Consider the following 19,635-nt stretch of genomic DNA (forward strand, 5'->3'; position numbering starts at 1 on the left):
CCCCTCTTCCGTTAATCCCCAGAACAACCCTATGAGGTAGGCTGAGGCTAGGCTGAGAGGCAGCAACAGGCCCAAGGTCACCCAGGGAGCTTCATGGCTGAGTGGGGGATATGAACCCTGGTCTCCCAGGTCTGGGTTTGACACTCTAACCATCACAGCAGGCAGGCTCTCGGAAGGGAGCTTCCAAGTTCTTCTGAGGCACATCTAAAAAAATCCACTCCCCACCCACATGAATGGAGAAAGCGGCCTTTGCTCTACGTTAGTATTGCCTGCACTGACTGACAGCAGCTCTCCAGGGTATCAGGCAGGGAATCTTTTCCAGGCATATCTGAAGGTGCCAGGGATTGAACTTGAGGCCTTCTGTGTGCAAAGCAGATGGCTTGCCACTGAGTTACAGTCCCTCTTCTTAAATGAACGGGAGCAAGAGTGCCATTCACTGCCCACAAGGGTGGTCCAGTCCTGCAACTGTGATGAAGCTCAGTTTGGAAGCAGGATCCCACCCCCAAACCGAGAAGGAAGAGGCTCCCTCTGTCTTCCACTCTGTTACACCTCTCCCACCACTAGACTGCCGAATGTTTGCAAAGCACGTGGATCCTTGGACAAAAGGTCTCACTGAACTGTACACAGCAATTGTGTAGCAGGGATCACGTGCACCCAGAGAACTGCACATGGAGGGGACTGACAATGGGATTTAAAACCCCAGAAATACCTCCCCTCATGTGCCTTTCATGTACCAGCTTGGCACCCCGCAGCACTCTGAATCACAGATGCTAAAACCCAAGGAAACACAAAAGCAATGGCAGAGCTGTGCCGGCTCCCACAGAGAGGTGACAAACACAGCACTTTTTCAGTCAGCCACATATTCAGAGCTCTTGCTACTGCTAACCTCCATGGGACTTGATCTTCATTAATGTTGTTAGCTGCTCTAAGCCTGGCTTTGGCTGGGGAGGGCGGGATATAAATTATTATTATTATTATTATTATTATTATTATTATTATTAAACCCATAGCGTTCTAGCCTGCACCAAAAATAACTATCTTGGAGGCAGGGTGACCAAGTGATTTACCGATCACTTCAACTAGGCTGTGCTGGGTCACAGAATCATAGGCTTGGAGGATACCCCAAAGGTCATCTAGTCCAACCCCCTGCAATGCTCAAGAATCCCTGACAGGTGGCCATCCAACCTCTGGTTAAAATCTTCCAATGAAGGGGAGTCCACCACCTTCCCAGATAATCCATTCCACCGTCTAACAGCTCATGCTCTCAAAAAGTTCTTCCTAATGCTTAGGTGGAATCTCCTTTCTTGTCATTTAAATCCATTGGTTCACTTCAAGCTTGCTCCATCCTCCATGTGGCAGCCTTCCAGTATTTTAAGATGGCTCTCAGTCTTCTCTTCTCTGGGTTAAACATACCCAACTCTCTCCAGCACTCCATGTAAGGCTTGGTTCTCAGACCCTTTATCATCTTGGTTGCCCACCTCTGAACACATTGCAGCTCATCATTGGACGCAATGAAGTTTACGTATTTTGGAGCACGGGGGTGGGGTGGGGGGACATATTTGCAGCCACATAGAAGTGCCAAAAATAAATAAGCAGTTTTCCTAATACGTACAAAGAATTAAGGAATAGAAAAAACCCACCAATAGAACATTATAGGGAGGGAAGTACAATGGTCCTGTGCTCTGAAAAACAACTTAAATCTATTTATGATGGGACTATAAACAGTCATTGATAGGTTTCCCCCGTGTAGTTCTGGGCTGCTTCATCACCATTCTCCTGATCATTGCAACTCCACGAGATGCAATCTTGCATGGAGCCCCAGACCGAGGGAGGTTGACAGTTATTTTGTGTTTCTTCCATTTGCGAATTATTGCACCAACTGTTGTCACCGTCTCACCAAGCTACTTGGCAATAGTCTTGTAGCCAAGTCCAGCCTTGGCAGGTCTACAATCTTGTCCCTGACATCCTTGGACAGCTCTTTGGTCTTGGTGGCTACTTTGGAATCTGCTGGATTGATTGCTTCTGTCGACAGGTGTCTTTTGTACAGGTACTGCAATGAGCTAGGATTACAGGTAAGACCTCTCCCTAGAAGCAGGTGCTTCTAATCTCAGCTCCTTACATACAGTGAAGATACCAGGTAGCCTGACATCTGGCTGGTTGATAGGGGATCAAATACTTATTTCACTCATTATAATGCACATCACTCTCTGACTTTTGTCTTCTGGGTTTCTGGGGGTTTCCCTGTTGTTATTCTGTCTCTCACAGCTACAATAAACCTACCATTAAAATTACGGACTGGTCATTTCTTCGTCAGAGGGCAAACGGGCAAATTTAACAGGGGATCAAATACTTCCCCCCCTCACTGTACAATACTGAGTGGATTTCAGAAAGTCAGTGGGGAACGAGTACCACATGGTCCAGAGGGTGCAATCTTAACTGGTTAATTTTGAAGGCATTTCTTGAAACAAAAACAAACCACTGAACTCTCTGTGGCTGGAAGTTTAGTTTTGTTTTTTAAGACCCAACCAATTCATGAAAGGTAACGATATCTGCAGATATCTGGCAGGATGGTCTGAACTCCAATAACCCCTTTGGTAGTAACTGCAGCAACCCTACCCTCCTCCAAGTATATCTTGCCTTGCCCTCAGGCGCCTAAGATCAGTCATTATATTAAAAACACAGTCTTATAAACAGCAGATAAAAGCAGCCAAGAATCAATAGTCATTCAAGGGGAAAGACTAAAACTATTAAAACAATGAAATGTCATTAAAAGCTTATGTGGATCGCATCAAGTTCATATATATCAGCTTAAAGTGCTTTGTCCCCGCTTTGTCCCCAAAAGCCATCAGACGAAGGATTTGGAATTGTTTTCAGGAGGGTTTGGTGGCATGGTGTGACACAGAAGAAGGAAGCAATTTTGAATACTGGATATAAAGGGACAAAGTGGCAGGAATCAGGCGGCTGCAGAGGAAGGGAAATGCCTCAGACAATGTGAGCTAGGCTGAGAACATGGGGGTCTTGGAGTTACTGGTTTCAGCATTCAGAGCTGGGCAATACTAGGAGCAGCAGGACTCATCCCTTATAAAAACCTATTTCATTCTGGAAGATCGATGTCACAGTTCATGGGGACAAATAAGTTATAAATACAGGTGAAGAGGGAAGAGAGGGGGAAGAAAATACACCTGAACTGTAAAAATCTATCTAGATGCTAGTCTTTTGGGGACAACTCACATTCACCAAACATGCTAAAACTTGACAAAGTTGAAGCATGTGATAATCACAGTCACTATGCCTGTTTAACTTCTCTCTCTCATGCATATATATTCTATGTACTGTATATGCATTCTATATACATAGAAATAAGGCTATTGTCATGCTGCAGTTCACATGGCTGCCAACAGGTGGCCACACCAACTGCAGCATGACAAACGGGAAGCAGACAAGCAAGGAAGCAGCATGGGGGGGGGCAAGGAGGCTCAGGCGAGCTGTTTAACGGAGGAGGGGGTGCCCTTTGCACAGTGGTTTAGCAAGCTGCTATGTGAAGCCCATCTTCCCTCCATTAAATGCAGGTGCAGCAAGGTTTAATGAAGAGGGTGGAGGCATCACATAAGGGCTAAGCAATTATGTGAAATGCCTCCTCTCTCCTTTAAAAGAATTGGGGTGAGCTGTGAGGAGAGGAGCAGGGAATAGGCAAGAAGGTGACTGGGGTGTAAAGGGAAAAGGGTTCGGCCAGTTGTGTGGGAAGGGCAAATGGCAAAGCTGCAGGCAGAGTTGGAAAGTGGAGCAAGACACTGTAGTGTATCTGTAGTACAATAATATACAGGCAACTCCCCATCTGTGTGTGATCAACATGTGTGCGCCACTTTTGGCACTGCAAGGGGGCGGAACAGGCTGGCGCACATGGTGCCTTGGAATGCAACCTCTGCACAAATGGGGAGTTGCCTGTATTTATTAACCAACTGCCTCTCTCATCACCCCTATCAGATTGGCGACGCTTCAGGGGGCTCTGTGGTTAGATGTGTATTGCTGGGGTTGTAATAGAACCTAGGGCTTCTGCCTGAAGTGAAGCAATGCAAGAAAGCCACCAGGAGTCTTCAGCAGGAGTGTTGGGTGCTTGCCAGTGACCCACAAAAAACTGTACCACTGCAGGAAGCCCATGACGTTGGAGAGAGGTCCACCTAACAACTTCCTTTTTCTTTTAGAAACTCACAGTTTGCACTTCTTTCATCTCACCTTCTTGATACAGCATGTGTAGGGCACCCCACAGGAGAGAGGGCCGCTGCTGTTGCAGGAATGGTATGGATTCACATGCCAGTCTCTGAACTCATCGCCTCCGCAGCAGGAAAACTGGGGGGGAAAGAAAGGAGATAATTGATAAGAACTTGTGAAGAGCTCTGGGTGGATCAGACCAAAGGCCCATCCTGCCCTTACAGTGGCCAGCCAGGTGCCCACTTTCAGAAGCCCACAAGCAGGGTATGAACACAATGCTCTCTTGACTCACAGAATTTTAGAACTGTGGAGTTAGAAGGGACACCAAGGGTCATCTAGTCCAACCCCCTGCAATGCAGGAAGGAAAGCTAAAGAATCCCTGACAGGTCGCTATCCAACCTTTGTTTAAAAACCTCCAATGAAGGAGAGCCCACCACCTCCTGAGGCAGCCTGTTCCACTGTCATGCTGTTAGAAAGTTATTTCTAATGTTTAATTGGAACTCCCTTCTTGCAATTTGAATCCATTGGTTTGGATCCTACCTTCCAGAGCAGCAGAAAACTAGCTGGCTCTTTCCCCCAAGTAACAGCCCTTTAGATATTTGAAGAAGGCTATCACATTACCTCTCAGCCTCCTCTTTTCCAGGCTAAACATCTTTCAATCCCTCAACCTTGTAAGGCCTGGTTTGTTTGTTTGCGTGCTTGTTTTACATCTCAGGAACAGGAGGACCCAACAAGAAGCTTGGAGCCAGCGCTATTCCCTTGTCTTCTACACCCATGTTCAGAGGCATCTGGGGATCCTGAGGAGAGCTTTGTTGCCCTCAGCCCCTGCTTGTAGGCTTCCCACCTGCACCTGGTGAGCAACTGTGGGAATCAGGATGCTGCACTAGGTAAGCCTTTTCATCCTCAAGCATCCCATCTCAGCTAACCTTTGCCACTGCTTATTTTATCAACATGGAGACCATAGTGGAATGAAGGAGGCTTTCTTTCTCTTTAGCAAATAGCTGCAAAAATGTGCAGAACTGAATTTAAAATGGGGGGAAATGAGAAACTGAGAGAACTAAAACTACAAAATCCTTCTTTCCATGGTCTCCAGTGAGCTCTTCTCCAAAAGAAGTCTTCTCACCTGCCAAAAGAAGTGGGGAACACCTAACAGTATAATATATTTCAAGTACCATGGGCATGAATGGTGTTCCCAAGAAGAAATCCACTGCACTTACTTGACTTGGCACTTTATCTGTGCTTCAATGAGTGTGGTTTAGATCAATTATATTCTGTACTGGCTGTTTTTCCCTCCCTCCAGTCTTCATATGGCCTATCCCTTGATCTGGGACCCAGTTAAAGCCATTATCTCCTTGCCATGTTCAAAAACTTTGCAATGAGGTATAAGGGACCCAGAACTAGGGTTGCCACCCTTGTTCTGGCAAAATATAGGGCAGGACAGGAGTTGGGGCGATTTTTTTAAAAAATCTGATGCTGAAATTACTTCAAAGCAATCCATTACAATCTATTGCTGCCTAACAGGATGGCCTCTCTAGAATTTGTCACATGAACACACAAATTTTTAAATCTCTTTGTGCTTCGCCACCCAGAGCTTAAATGCACAATCTTTCACACACATACAGTGTTACCTCTGGTTACGAACGCTTCAGGTTACGAGCTCCACTAACCCAGAAGTAGCTGCTCCTGGTTGCGAACTTTGCCCCAGGATGCAAACGGAAATCGCACAGCGGGAGGCCCCATTAGCGAAAGCGCACCTCATGTTAAGAACGGTTTCAGCTTAAAAACAGACTTCCAGAACGAATTAAGTTCGTAACCAGAGGTACCACTGTACATTTGGAGAGGATCCCTAACTTGGCCTAGAAAGTGTGTGTGTGTGTGTGTGTGTGTGTGTGTGTGTGTGTGTGTGTGTGTGTATGAAGAAGAAATACAGGACAAACTACATCCTTTATTGAATCAATACAGGATGTAGCGTTTTACATTGAAACACGAACGATTGATCCTCTATTATACAGGACAGGTGGCAAGCCTAAATGGGCGATCATCATTTGAGGCCGTTCTCCGTGTTCCTGCTCCACATGAGGTTCAGAGGGTGGCAACAAAGGAACAGGCCTTTTCTGTGGTGCTTTAGACTGATTAAACAAACAATCTATGGCTTTTAAATGTGTTTGTGGGAGAGAGCTTATTGGTTTGTTTTTGTATTTTGCTATGTATTTTGTGTTCTCATTTTGTATTTGTATTTTGTAAACTGCCTTGTGATCATTGGATGAAGGGTGGTATACGAATAATAACCCCAACTTGCTCCCCTCCAGACGGCTTGGACTACAACCTCCTTCAGTCTCAAGATTATATAGCTGTGCTGCTTGGGGCTGATGGGAGTCATAGTCCAAAGTAATCTGGAGGGCACCAGGTTGGGGAAGGTTGCCTTGCGTCCTAATTTCCTCTTGCCACTCATCATTATGTCTTCACATCTGCAAAAAGAGGGAAATGTTTGCCTTCTCTCCTTTCCCCTCTCACCCCATGAAAATCCACACAAGCTAATAGCATGCAAAATCATTCACACTATATTGGTTCTCCGATTCACAGGGCTGAAATTCAATCTGCTTCATTTGCTTTGAGAATACATTATTTCTGCAGGCAATCAAGATATTTCAATGCTGGATGCAGAGACTTATCGCCTTCCACCTGTCTCTGTTCTCATTGGCCGGCGCTTGGATACATCCATCCTCCTTGTAACTCACCTGCTGGGCTGCATTTAAACACCAGCAGTTTTATGGAGCTGGTGTAGTTGGGAAATTAGACTGAACCAGAGGCCTCTAGGGAGTATGTGGGAAATCAGCCACAGCGGTCACAGCAAATGAACAAAATGAGCATCCCTTTCTCCAGAAATGGTTTGTGGCAGGTAGATCCAGTTACCTGTTTCAATTCTGAAAGATAAACAGCTCACAACAGGCAGCAGACATTGCTGGAGACCAGCCAGTCTCCAAGGCATGTTTCCATGAGTGTATGAAGAAGTGAACTATGGGACTCTGTTTGCAGGTGGTGAATTGGGGCCGCTGCTTCAGCTCCATTTGGGGGGAACATGGTTCAACAGCTCTTGGGAAAGGACTGGCAGCTGTGGGCAGGTCTTCTCTATCCTCTTAAAAAAAGAACAACAGCTGTGAAAGCTGCTACCTTCAGTGGTGCAACAGCATGAACAGTGCTATGGCCACAGCCTGCCTGCCTGTCTTGCTTCCTGAGCAGCTAAAGCTTTGCTGCCACTGCCCCACCCTATCTCTGTGGCCAGTAAGCCCTGTCCTGTCTCCACTGACATTGTTCCAAGGATGGAATTGCAACCCCTGAAACAGTCACCCCAATAGGAAAAATAGGGCAGCAAATTGGGAAATGGCTTTCTCAGTCCACTCCATCCTTGGACTTAATTCAAGGTGCCAGGACTGACCATTTCAAGCCCTTCACAGCCTGGGTCCCACTTAGAGGCTGCCTTTCCCTTTGCTCCGATGCTCTTCTAACTTTGTGCAAGGTGGAAATTGTCCCAGGGAGAAGCTGGACCTTCATGCCAATTGCCCCAAGGCAGTGAACTGCTTCCTGGAGCACATAATTCTACTCTTTCTCATTGGGCTTCCACAGGTCTGTGTGTGCAAAGCACATCTCTTCTGCTTGGTTTTTGGTTTGACTGGATGGTTTGCTTAGGTTTTTGTTGGCGGTGGGGCTGCTGCTGTTTTTTTTGCTCCTTTTCACTAGTCTGCTGAATTTATTTTAAAAAACATTTTTATTTATTATGGTACCCCAGCATCAGTGCTGAAAAAGTGGTTGATAAATGTTTTAAATAAATAAAATGGCTGCAGGCTGGTCATCAGGGGTCTGTTATATTGTCCTCTCCCTCAGACTGCACAGCCAAGGAGACATCCCCACAGCGCTCTGAAAGGGAGAATTATAGAGCACAAACCAGAAAAGCGAAACAAGATGGATTTGGGGGTGGAATGAGGAGGGATACGTTTGACACCCCAATCCTTGCCTCTCAATAAGAAAAGACATTTCAAATTCAGCCTGCTATGGACATGCACTGTGGAGTCTGCCTGATATGCAGATAAGAAGTCAGTCATCAAGGGAGACATCTCCCAAAATTGTAGCCATTAAGCTGTCTGGATAAAATAAGCAAAAATCAAGAAGATTTATGGACTCAAGACAACCACTCTCTCATTGGACTATAATTGGTACTATTTATTGCTTTTGAAATTGGTCTTTTCCTTTCATACTTGGCTCCTCAGTCAAAGGAACTGAAGATGTCCAAGATCCTTTGCAAAAGAATGATCTTAAGAACTGCAAGAACCTGAGAATTTTGGTTTCAGATCTGCACTTTATCTTCTTGGTTTTTCAAACACCCAAATAAACTTTGATCCCTGACCAGTTTTTCTCAATATTAAGTCTCATCAGGAAAGCAAATATCATTTTGTTGACATAAATCTGCTCACCCGAACCTGTAGCCTTTCAGATATTTTCAGCTATAACTCTCATCTTGGTATATTATTTGCACAAAGTCCTGCAAAAATTGATTGTATACCTATGAGACTTAGCTCCTGCATCTTGTGTTTCAAATCAGGGTATGTTTTCCCATTGATATAAGAAGAATAATCATCTTGATTTATCTTACAAGTAAGCTTGTAAAATGATCTCTCTAACATAGATGAAAGGATCTATTTAAGCAGAGTAAGCTGAAATGAATAGCAATTGTAAAGGTATTAGCCTTTTAACAGAAAACTAATCAAAGGCTTAAGCTGTTCCATATGCAATAAGCACAATTAAAAAGTCCCCAAATCTCCAGTTCTCCCAAATGTTCATTTTCTAAGCTTAAATTAGGAAGCCTGCTCTGCCCCCGAGTTTCTGCAGTGCTCCTGTGACCCACACGTCTGGTACCAAAGCCAATCTGGTGCCCTGTGATTAATTCCCAGTGTTCCCGGATGTGCTGAGTGAGTGCTGCTAAACAACAGGAGGTCATCTTTTAAAAAGCATATCACCCAGACCCAACTTGCAGCATTTCTAGCCAACAGCAACTCACACACCTCCAAGAAGTAGCTGCCACTGTGGGACTTTCTCACAATGTCCAAAAGATAAGAAGTGGTCTGAACAATATCCCAGAAAAACCAGCTAGCTGGGAAACTAAGAACCTAAGAGCTATCCTGCTGGATAAGACTGGGTGGGTATCCTTCATGTCCAACAGGGGCCTGCCAGATTCCTCTAGGGAGCTTATAATATGGATGTAAAGGCAAGTACCCTTCCTGTTAGTTCTCTACAGCATCTAATGCTCACTGCCTTTGAATGTGGAAGGCTGCCTTGAGTTATCAGTCCATACTATGAAGCCCATGAATTGTGGGGACCAAGGGAGAAAGACGCCCAAAGTAAATGAGACAGCTAGAGGCAACTTCTAGCCCAGTTCTCCAAGTCATCTCTCAGCAAGGAGATTCCCATGATGAACAATGCTATTCCAATTTCTGGTGCAGTCTTGGGGCAACAGCAGGGTCTTCTCCAGCCAGGATTCATGGCAGTGGCATTGCTGCTGCTTCTTACCTGGATGGGGCAGGGCTGGGGTTGGGCGCCTCTGTGGGAGCACCAGATTGTCTCCACCATTGCTCCCACACAGTGTCCTGTCTCCCAGTTGCCAAAGAACAAAGACTAGAGAAAAAGTTCTTTCCAAAAGCCTAAATGCTTATATTACTGTGGTACATGGGAACGATTGGTTTAAAGCCCTTCAGAGGTAATCCTCAATACAGCTACAACAAAGGCAAGTTCTCTAGCTGGCAAGCTCTGAAAGTTGATATGACACTATCACAATCCTTGGCTTTCCTAGAGATAGGAACAAGGAGGACTTTTCTTAAGGCTGTAAGCATTTCTGCAATCTCCTGCTACATTTGTGTTCCCTTCTCTTTTGACTCCTTCTCGACCTAGGTGACAGGACAAGTGTCTCTCTCCCCCCCCCCCAGAGGTGGCTGGGACCATTGAAACATCCCCCTCTGGGCAGGCAGAGCTACTCCCAGGATAGGATGGTGCTGGAGCGGGCATGCCAGAGAGAGGCTCTGCCAAGGTTGGAGAGGGCAGCATGAACACAGAGGGAGGTGACACTCATAGCTCCCATTGTGGGGATGTTGGAGGCAAGAGAGCAGTTGAGGAAGGCTGCTCTCTGCCGCAGAATCCTAGCAGATTCTACTCTTGGCCAAACTTCCCTCCGCAGTATTCTGACTTGGCTAGCCCCTGTCGCGACTGCCAAGGTAAATACCGATGGTGCTGCTGTCACCAGCCCATCCCCCACTCCAGGCTGCCTCCAGCTCCTGTCTCCATTTACATGTGCATGTCCTGTTAAAATATCAAACTCTGCTCACTTCTGGATTCTGTCCCTTGGACATGCCAGAATATGATGGGATGCTGGAGTTGGCTTTTATAAATAGGTTGTCACTGTCAAATTCCTGCATTGAGTTTTTAATGGCTGCCATGGCCGTGACCAGCTGTTTGGAAGATGGAGATGAAACAGAACGAGCCACAAAAGGAGACAGAGGGAGACATGCATCCTGCTAGCTGGACCGTAAGAGAATCATCTGGGATGTGTGTTAAGGATGCATTTCAATTATATTCCCGAGGAAAATTCTCCTGTAAAATGCAGAGCTCCTATTGTCAAAGCAGTTTATATTTATGAGATACAGCAAAATAGTTTACTCAATTCAAAGGGTAGAACTGAATGCCCTTCTATTACTATTGTTCCATTACTGATAGAATGTCAGTTTGCCAGACTGAAACATCTCATTGCACTGGTTCCTGCTAGCACAACAGTTTACTTGAATCTGACCCAAAGTTTTTAAAATAATGGGTGGTATTCAATAGGTTTTACTCCAGGTAGACCCACTGAAATATGACTAAATTAGGTCCATTCATTTCAATGAGTCTACTCTGAGTAAATCTTAGTTGACTACCACTCATTATTTATTTACTTTTTGCAATGAGGCATTCCCACTCCTTTGATTTGTTAAGAAATGAGTTTTGGAATGCAAAGTAATGAATAAGCATCATAAAGGGAAAATGTGTGTGCGAAATAAAATTTATTTCATTTTATTTATGAATCTCTTCCCATTAAATATCCTGAACTGATTTAACAGTAACAACCATCAAAACAAAAATGATTTCAAATCCAATACAGATACAAACTGGAATAATAAAATCTCCCCTTAAAAAAAACACACAACAAAAGTCTTCAAGAGAGTCTGAAAAGAAAACAGAGACAGCACGCTAAGGAAGTTTCAGGATGGTGTATACATCCATTCAAGGAGCAACCTGGCATGTATTCACACCAAGACAAAACTGTGGCAGATCCTTATCTAAGAGATATCATTTGCAGATGACGCAGCCGTAACAGCGCACTCCGAGGAAGCTGTACAGAGACTCATCAACCATTTTGCCCAAGCCTGCATGGAGTTCAGCCTTACAATCTGCCTTACGTAGAGCAACATCCTGGGTCAGAACAGCGCCAGCACTCCATGCATCAGCACTGATGACCACATGCTTGAGGTGGTAGCTCCACTATAAACAGCAACTCCTCCATCGGTACTGAGCTGGACAAGCATATTAGCAAGGCTGCTATGGCAATGGCTTTCCTCTCCAAAAGGGAGAATCTGATGCTAATATCCCATACCAAGATGAAGGTCTTGCAGGCTTACCTGATGAGCATGCTGCTTTATGGAAGCAAGTCCTGGGCAACTTCCAACCCTCAGGAGTGACACCTCAATGCCTTCTACATGCGCTGTGTCAGGAAGAATTTGGGTATCACATGGCAGGACAGAGGTTCAAACAAAGATGTGCTCTCCCAAGCTCACATTCCCAGCACGTTCGCACTCTTGTCTCAGTGATGTCTACTCTGGCTTGGTCATGTCTACAGAATGGAAGATGGCAGGATCCCCAAGAATGTGCTTCACAGGGTTTCAGGCACGGACCAGTTATAAAGATGTCTGCAAATGTGACATGAATGCAAATGTGACATGAAGGTTGGCAACATTGACCCCTTGCAGACAACTGCAGCACCTGGAGACAATCAGGTTGTGTATCCACAACAGTGACCAGAGAAGGAATAACTGTTGAGAGGAGTGCGGAAAGAATCATAGAATCATAGAGTTGGAAGAGACCACAAGGGCCATCGAGTCCAACCCCCTGCCAAGCAGGAAACACCATCAGAGCACTCCTGACATAAGGTTGTCAAGCCTTTGCTTAAAGACCTCCAAAGAAGGAGACTCCACCACACTCCTTGGCAGCAAATTCCACTGTCGAACAGCTCTTACTGTCAGGAAGTTCTTCCTAATGTTTAGGTGGAATCTTCTTTCTTGTAGTTTGGATCCATTGCTCCGTGTCCGCTTCTCTGGAGCAGCAGAAAACAACCTTTCTCCCTCCTCTATGTGACATCCTTTTATATATTTGAACATGGCTATCATATCACCCCTTAACCTCCTCTTCTCCAGGCTAAACATGCCCAGCTCCCTTAGCCATTCCTCATAAGGCATCGTTTCCAGGCCTTTGACCATTTTGGTTGCCCTCCTCTGGACACGTTCCAGTTTGTCAGTGCCCTTCTTGAACTGTGGTGCCCAGAACTGGACACAGTACTCCAGGTGAGGTCTGACCAGAGCAGAATACAGTGGCACTATTACTTCCCTTGATCTAGATGCTATACTCCTATTGATGCAGCCCAGAATTGCATTGGCTTTTTTAGCTGCCGCGTCACACTGTTGGCTCGTGTCTAGTTTGTGGTCAACCAAGACTCCTAGATCCTTTTCACATGTAGTGCTCTCAAGCCAGGTGTCACCCATCTTGTATTTGTGCCTCTCATTTTTTTTGCCCAAGTGCAATACTTTACATTTCTCCCTGTTAAAATTCATCTTGTTTGTTTTGGCCCAGTTCTCTAATCTGTCAATGTCGTTTTTAAGTGTGATCCTGTCCTCTGGGGTGTTAGCCACCCCTCCCAGTTTGGTGTCATCTGCAAATTTGATCAGGATGCCCTTGAGTCCATCATCCAAGTCGTTGATAAAGAAGAAACACCATGGTGCATCTGTAACAGCAAAACTGGATCCCTTCACCTACCCCAGGTGCGACAAAACATGTCTCTCCCTTATCAGTCTCTACAGCCACAGCAGGCGCTGTTAACTCTCCAGTGGTTTGACTTCACCCCCTAAGGCACAGTCCATAATATAACATGATGGACTTCTTGATGAGATGTTATTTGCAGGACCTTTTCTTCTGCAGAGCACAGTGACCAGTTGGGTATATAAGGGGTTATTCCTGCATTGCAGGGGTCAGCAAACTTTTCCAGCAGGGGGCCGGTCCACTGTCCCTCAGACCTTGTAGGGGGCCAGACTATATTTTGGAGAGCAAAAATGAACGAATTCCTATGCCCCACAATTTAGAAGGCGATTGGGCCAGATCCGGCCCCCAGGCCTTAGTTTGCCTACCCATGCACTAGACGACCCTTTGGGTCTCTTCCAACTCTGCAATCCTATTATTCCATGAGAATCTTCTAGGTATCCTGGTAACAAGCTGTATAGGGCTTTGTACACCAGCACCTTGAACTTAAGCCCAGTAGCTAACAGGTAGCCTGTGCAAATCTTTCAGTAGTGGTATGACACTTAAAAGGATTACTGAGAAGCAAATTGAGATTTCTAGTAAACGGCCTTGTTTTAGGAAGGCAGATTACCTCATCATCATCATCATCACTTTTAATTTGTATACCATCTTTCTATTTCACAATACCCAAGGCGGTTTACAAGCTGAAGAAACAAAGAATGTACACCTTATAACAATCTAATCCAATACAAAAAGGTGATAATAAAACATAACTTTAAAATAAGCAACTTATATCAAATAAAGTAATATTCAACAATCCATTTTTAGGAAGTCATTAGTTTGCACCAGGCGTCCTATTGGGAAGACCCAGTTTTCCGAGTGCATGTTCTGGAAGTTCGGCAATAGGGGCAGTACAGGATTCCTATTGGTGTACCGACCTCCCCGCTGCACCAAGGATTCCCTGCCCAAGCTGCTTCAGGTCGTGGCGGATGTTCTCCTGGAGACACCTAGCTTGGTTGTCCTAGGGGATTTTAACATCCATGCCGACACGACCTTACAAGGGGCTGCTCGGGACTTCGTGGAAAGCATGGCCTCCATGGGGCTGTCCCTGAATAAGTCTGGCCCAACCCATAGCTGCGGACATGCCTTGGACCTGGTGTTTACCTCTATGGATGTTGGTGATCTGACACTAAGTAAAAGCGAAACGAAAGAAGTGCCATGGTCAGATCACTTCCTGGTGCAACTGGACTTCTCTGCGACCCATCCCCTCTGCAGGGAGGTGGGACCAATTCGGATGGTCCGCCCCCGCCACTTAATGGATCCAAATGGTTTCCAGAGAGTGGTAGGGGATGCTTTATCCCATTTTGATGGCATTTGAGCTGATTCCCTGGTGGCCCGCTGGAATGTGGAGTTAACCAGGGCTATTGACTGTTTGGCTCCAAAGCGCCCTCTCCGATTGCATGGAGCCCGGACAGCCCTGTGGTTTTCCATGGATCTGAGGGCAATGAAACAATCGTTGAGACGGCTAGAGCGCCGGTGGCGGATAACTCATTCCGAATCTGACCGGACACAGGTTAGAGCTCAACGTCGAGCCTACCAAGTGGCGATAGCGACGGCGAAGAAGAATTTCTTCACCGCCTCTATTGCATCTGCAGAAAACAGCAGCAGGAGACTTTTTCAGGTGGTTCACAATTTAGCGGAACCACCTGCGACATCGGGGCCCAGTACGGGCCACATGTTCTCCTGCAATGATTTTGCAAAGTTTTTTGCAGATAAAACCGCTCAGATTCGGGAAGAAGTAGACTCCACCGTGGGAGCAGGGCCGGGGTGGGAGAGTGCTAGAGTTCTGTCTAGTCAAGTTGAGTGGGATCAATTCCAATCTGTTACCTCCGAGGATGTGGACAGGCTGCTTGGACGAGTGAAACCAACCACCTGTCTCCTGGATCCTTGCCCATCCTGGCTTATAAAAGCTAGCCAGGAAGGACTGGGCGATGGGCTTCGTGGGGTGGTGAATGCTTCCCTCCGTGAGGGAGCCTTCCCAGACCCGCTGAAAGAGACGGTTATTAAACCGCTTCTTAAAAAACCATCTTTAGATGCGGCCACGACGGCCAACTATCGCCCAGTCTCAAATCTTCCATTCTTGGGCAAGGTGATTGAGCAGGCGGTTGCCAAACAACTCCAGGCACGCCTGGAAGAAGCGGACCATTTGGATCCCTTCCAGTCGGGATTCAGGCCTCATCATGGGACTGAAACTGCCTTGGTCGCACTGGTTGATGATCTCCGGCAGGCTAGGGACAAAGGTGAGAGCTGTTTCCTAGTTCTGCTGGATCTCTCAGCAGCGTTTGATACCATCGACCATAACATCCTTCCGCTCCTTCCTCCTGGGCTGTGTTCAGAAAGTGGTGGTGGGGGATGAGTGTCCAGACCCCTGGGCTCTCACTTGTGGGGTGCCTCAGGGTTCTGTCCTCTCCCCCATGCTTTTCAACATTTACATGCAGCCGCTGGGAGAGATCATCAGGAGGTTTGGGCTGGGTGTTCATCAGTATGCGGATGATACCCAGCTCTACCTCTCTTTTAAATCAGAACCAGTGAGGGCGGTGAAGGTCCTGTGTGAGTGTCTGGAGGCGGTTGGAGGATGGATGGCGGCTAACAGATTGAGGTTGAATCCTGACAAGACAGAAGTACTGTTTTTGGGGGACAGGAGGCGGGCAGGTGTGGAGGATTCCCTGGTCCTGAATGGGGTAACTGTGCCCCTGAAGGACCAGGTGCGCAGCCTGGGAGTCATTTTGGACTCACAGCTGTCCATGGAGGCACAGGTCAAATCTGTGTCCAGGGCAGCTGTTTACCAACTCCATCTGGTACGTAGGCTGAGACCCTAACTGCCTGCGGACTGTCTCGCCAGAGTGGTGCATGCTCTGGTTATCTCCCGCTTGGACTACTGCAATGCACTCTACATGGGGCTACCTTTGAAGGTGACTCGGAAACTACAACTAATCCAGAATGCGGCAGCTAGACTGGTGACTGGGGGTGGCCGCCGAGACCATATAACACCGGTCTTGAAAGACCTACATTGGCTCCCAGTACGTTTCCGAGCACAATTCAAAGTGTTGGTGCTGACCTTTAAAGCCCTAAATGGCCTCGGTCCAGTATACCTGAAGGAGTGTCTCCACCCCCATTGTACTGCCGGGACGCTGAGGTCCAGCGCCGAGGGCCTTCTGGCGGTTCCCTCATTGCGAGAAGCAAAGCTACAGGGAACCAGGCAGAGGGCCTTCTCGGTAGTGGCGCCCGCCCTGTGGAACGCCCTTTCAGCAGATGTCAAAGCGATAAACAACTACCTGACATTCATAAGACATCTTAAGGCAGCCCTGTTCAGGGAAGTTTTTAACGTGTGATATTTAAATTATTATTATTATTATTATTATTATAGTATAGAATAATATTAAATATCAGCATATAAAAAAATTAAACAAAAATCCATTCTTAACAATTATAATAAATAATTTCTAAACTATAATCAATAAAACAATGGCAAGTCACAGTGCATAAAATAATACAATACAAATTGAGAAGCAGAGACTGGAGGATGGGGCAAGGCAGGTGGAAGAATTCAAATTCTGCTCATTTGAAAAGCAGAAACTCCCCACACTGCAAGAAGATCAAACCTATCCGTTCTGAAGGAAATCGGCCTTGAGTGCTCACTGGAGGGACAGATCGTGAAGCTGAGGCTCCAGTACTTTGGCCACCTCATGAGAAGAGAAGACTCCCTGGAAAAGACCCTGATGCTGGGAAAGATGGAGGGCACAAGGAGAAGGGGACGACAGAGGACGAGATGGTGGGACAGTGTCCTCGAGGCTACCAGCATGAGTTTGACGAAACTGCAGGAGGCAGTGGAAGACAGGAGTGCCTGGAGTGCTCTGGTCCAGGGGGTCACGAAGAGTTGGACACGACTAAATGACTAAACAACAACAACAACAAGACACACACACACTTGCATTGGCAATCACAGGACTTTGTTTTTCCACAATATTTCCTCTACTGATGAAAGATGAAGATGTCAAACTTTATCATGTACTCAAGTGGTAATTAATGATATACACAAGAGCAAAACAAAGCATAATGTTTGCTTAGTTTTGTTGGCCAGTTTTGAACACAGAAGCAATTTGCAGCTGCAAAAAACATTGTTGGAGTAATCTGGAACATTTCCTCCCAAAATGCTTGATTGCCTGATCTCTTTGTAAAAGAGTGAAGGAATAGTCACTGGGAGTTGGGATGGAGAAATTGATCAATTTCAGTTTCTCTTGGTTTCTACTTTCCCCAGTTTTTATGTCTGCTCCCTGAATTTCCATGTCAGCTTTCAATTTATGCTTTTGGAAATACCTGTCAGCATTCTAGTGCGCATCTTTCCTACTGTACACATTTTTGTGCACAATCTTGCAAGCAATTCCCTTAACATAATGTTTTGTATGTTATTTGGGTGCAGAGTGTAAGGCAAGGCTTAGTGTGGGCCAGGAGAAGTCTCCAGTTCACCTAATATACCCCTGGTGTATGCACAGTTGACTACAACAACCTGGCACTGGGCTCAGAGGCCTCTAAGCACGGGTGGCACATCCCTGCCTCACCACACAACATTTGACGCCACCTCTGTTATACCTGTGCTGGATACTCTACATGTGCAGAAACCATTTCAGAGCCCAGAATGGACGTCAGAATCCATCCTAGATTGTACAGTCCACTCTAGAGGAACCGGCGGTCTCCATTTGTTCTGAGGTCAGTCAAAAAACCTTGTACACAGCCTGATAATAACAGAATTGTTATTAGTTATCTATTCTAACCTCCTGTGATGCCGGAATCATAGCTAAGGTTGGTAGATGGCCTTCCAACCTCTGTTTAAAAACTTCTAATGAAGGACAGTCCACCACCTTCGCAGGTCATCTGTTCCACTGTTGAACAGTTATTGCCGTCAGAAAGTTTCTCCTAATGTTTATTTGGAATCTCCTTTCTTGCAACTTAAATCCAGATGTTCAGGTCCTACCCTCTGGGGAGCAGCAGAAAACAAGCTTGCTCCTTCAATGTGACAGCCCTTTAGAAATCAGAGGATGACTCTCCTATCACCTCCCAGTCTCCTCTTTCCCAGCTAAACATACCCAACTCCCTCACCAGCCTTAGTTCCCAGACCTCACCCTACCCAGACCCACCAATACTTTATGCTCATACTGAGAAAAACAAAAACTTACCTTTTGCTGGACAAAGTCCAAAATATTCTTGAAGTCCAAATCATCATAGTAGTGTCTTATCCCATCCTGCACAGTGGAATGGAAAACTGCATTCATCTGGAAAGAAGCAGAGTCCCAAATGTGAGAGAAATGCTCTCCAACAACAGATAGGAGGTTAGCAAGGAAAGGCCTTCACACAACATTGCAAGGCTTGGTGCAATCTCCCTTGCAGGGACAACAAATAATGTGCTGTCAGAGCATCAGTTGCTAAACAACTCCCACCCTCAGAAAGCAGTAGTGCAGTGGTACCTTGGTTTAAGAACAGCCCCGTTTACGAACTATTCAGTATATGAACTCTGCAAAACCGGAAGTAGTGTTCCGGTTAGCAAACTCTATCTTGTCTATGGACGGAATCCGAACGGTGGAAGGGCCCTGGCGGTGGGAGGCCTCATTAGGGAAAGCGCACCTTAGTTTAAGAATGGCTTTGGTTTAAGAGTGGACTTCTGGAATGGATTAAGTTCGTAAACCATGGTACCACTGTACTGGCTATAGAAAGGCAGTGCTTTGAAATAATCACGGTCCATTTCTCTTTGACCTTTTAGACAACAAGCATTTTCATAAACACGACAGGAAGAGATTTGGCACTTTCTACAGAGATGGGACGTGGGTGGCGCTGTGGGTTAAACCACAGAGCCTAGGGTTTGCCAATCAGAAGGTCAGCGGTTCGAATCCCCGCGACGGGGTGAGCTCCTGTTGCTCGGCCCCAGCTCCTGCCAACCTAGCAGTTTGAAAGCACGTCAAAGTGCAAGTAGATAAATAGGTACCGCTCCGGCGGAAAGGTAAACGGCGTTTCCATGCACTGCTCTGGTTCGCCAAAAAGCGGCTTAGTCATGCTGGCCACATGACCCGGAAGCTGAACGCCGGCTCCCTCGGCCAATAAAGCGAGATGAGCGCCGCAGCCCCAGAGTCGGCCACGACTGGACCTAATGGTCAGGGGTCCCTTTACTTTTACCTTTACAGAGATGGTGCCCCGAAGCCATCAGGGTGTATTCTTGGACAATGTATTCTTGGCAATGGACAAGTGCTGGAGTTGCAAGTGCTCAGCACAGCTCCTCTTCTGACCAGGCAG

General features: G+C 46.3%; 1 protein-coding gene across 1 annotated transcript in view; it reads right to left on the reverse strand.

The window, feature by feature from the left end:
- Positions 1-19,635, reverse strand: part of LOC128420068 (tetraspanin-15-like) — an 86,481-nt gene that overhangs the window by 25,412 nt on the left and 41,434 nt on the right. The window contains exons 4-5 of the mRNA XM_053401474.1: positions 18,528-18,623; positions 4,234-4,347 (exon numbers count right to left, since the gene is read on the reverse strand). Of these exons, the coding sequence (XP_053257449.1) occupies positions 4,234-4,347; positions 18,528-18,623 (210 nt within the window). The remainder of the gene's footprint in view (positions 1-4,233; positions 4,348-18,527; positions 18,624-19,635) is intronic.

Source organism: Podarcis raffonei, chromosome 8, assembly GCF_027172205.1.
Source record: "Podarcis raffonei isolate rPodRaf1 chromosome 8, rPodRaf1.pri, whole genome shotgun sequence".
Lineage (NCBI taxonomy): Eukaryota > Metazoa > Chordata > Lepidosauria > Squamata > Lacertidae > Podarcis > Podarcis raffonei.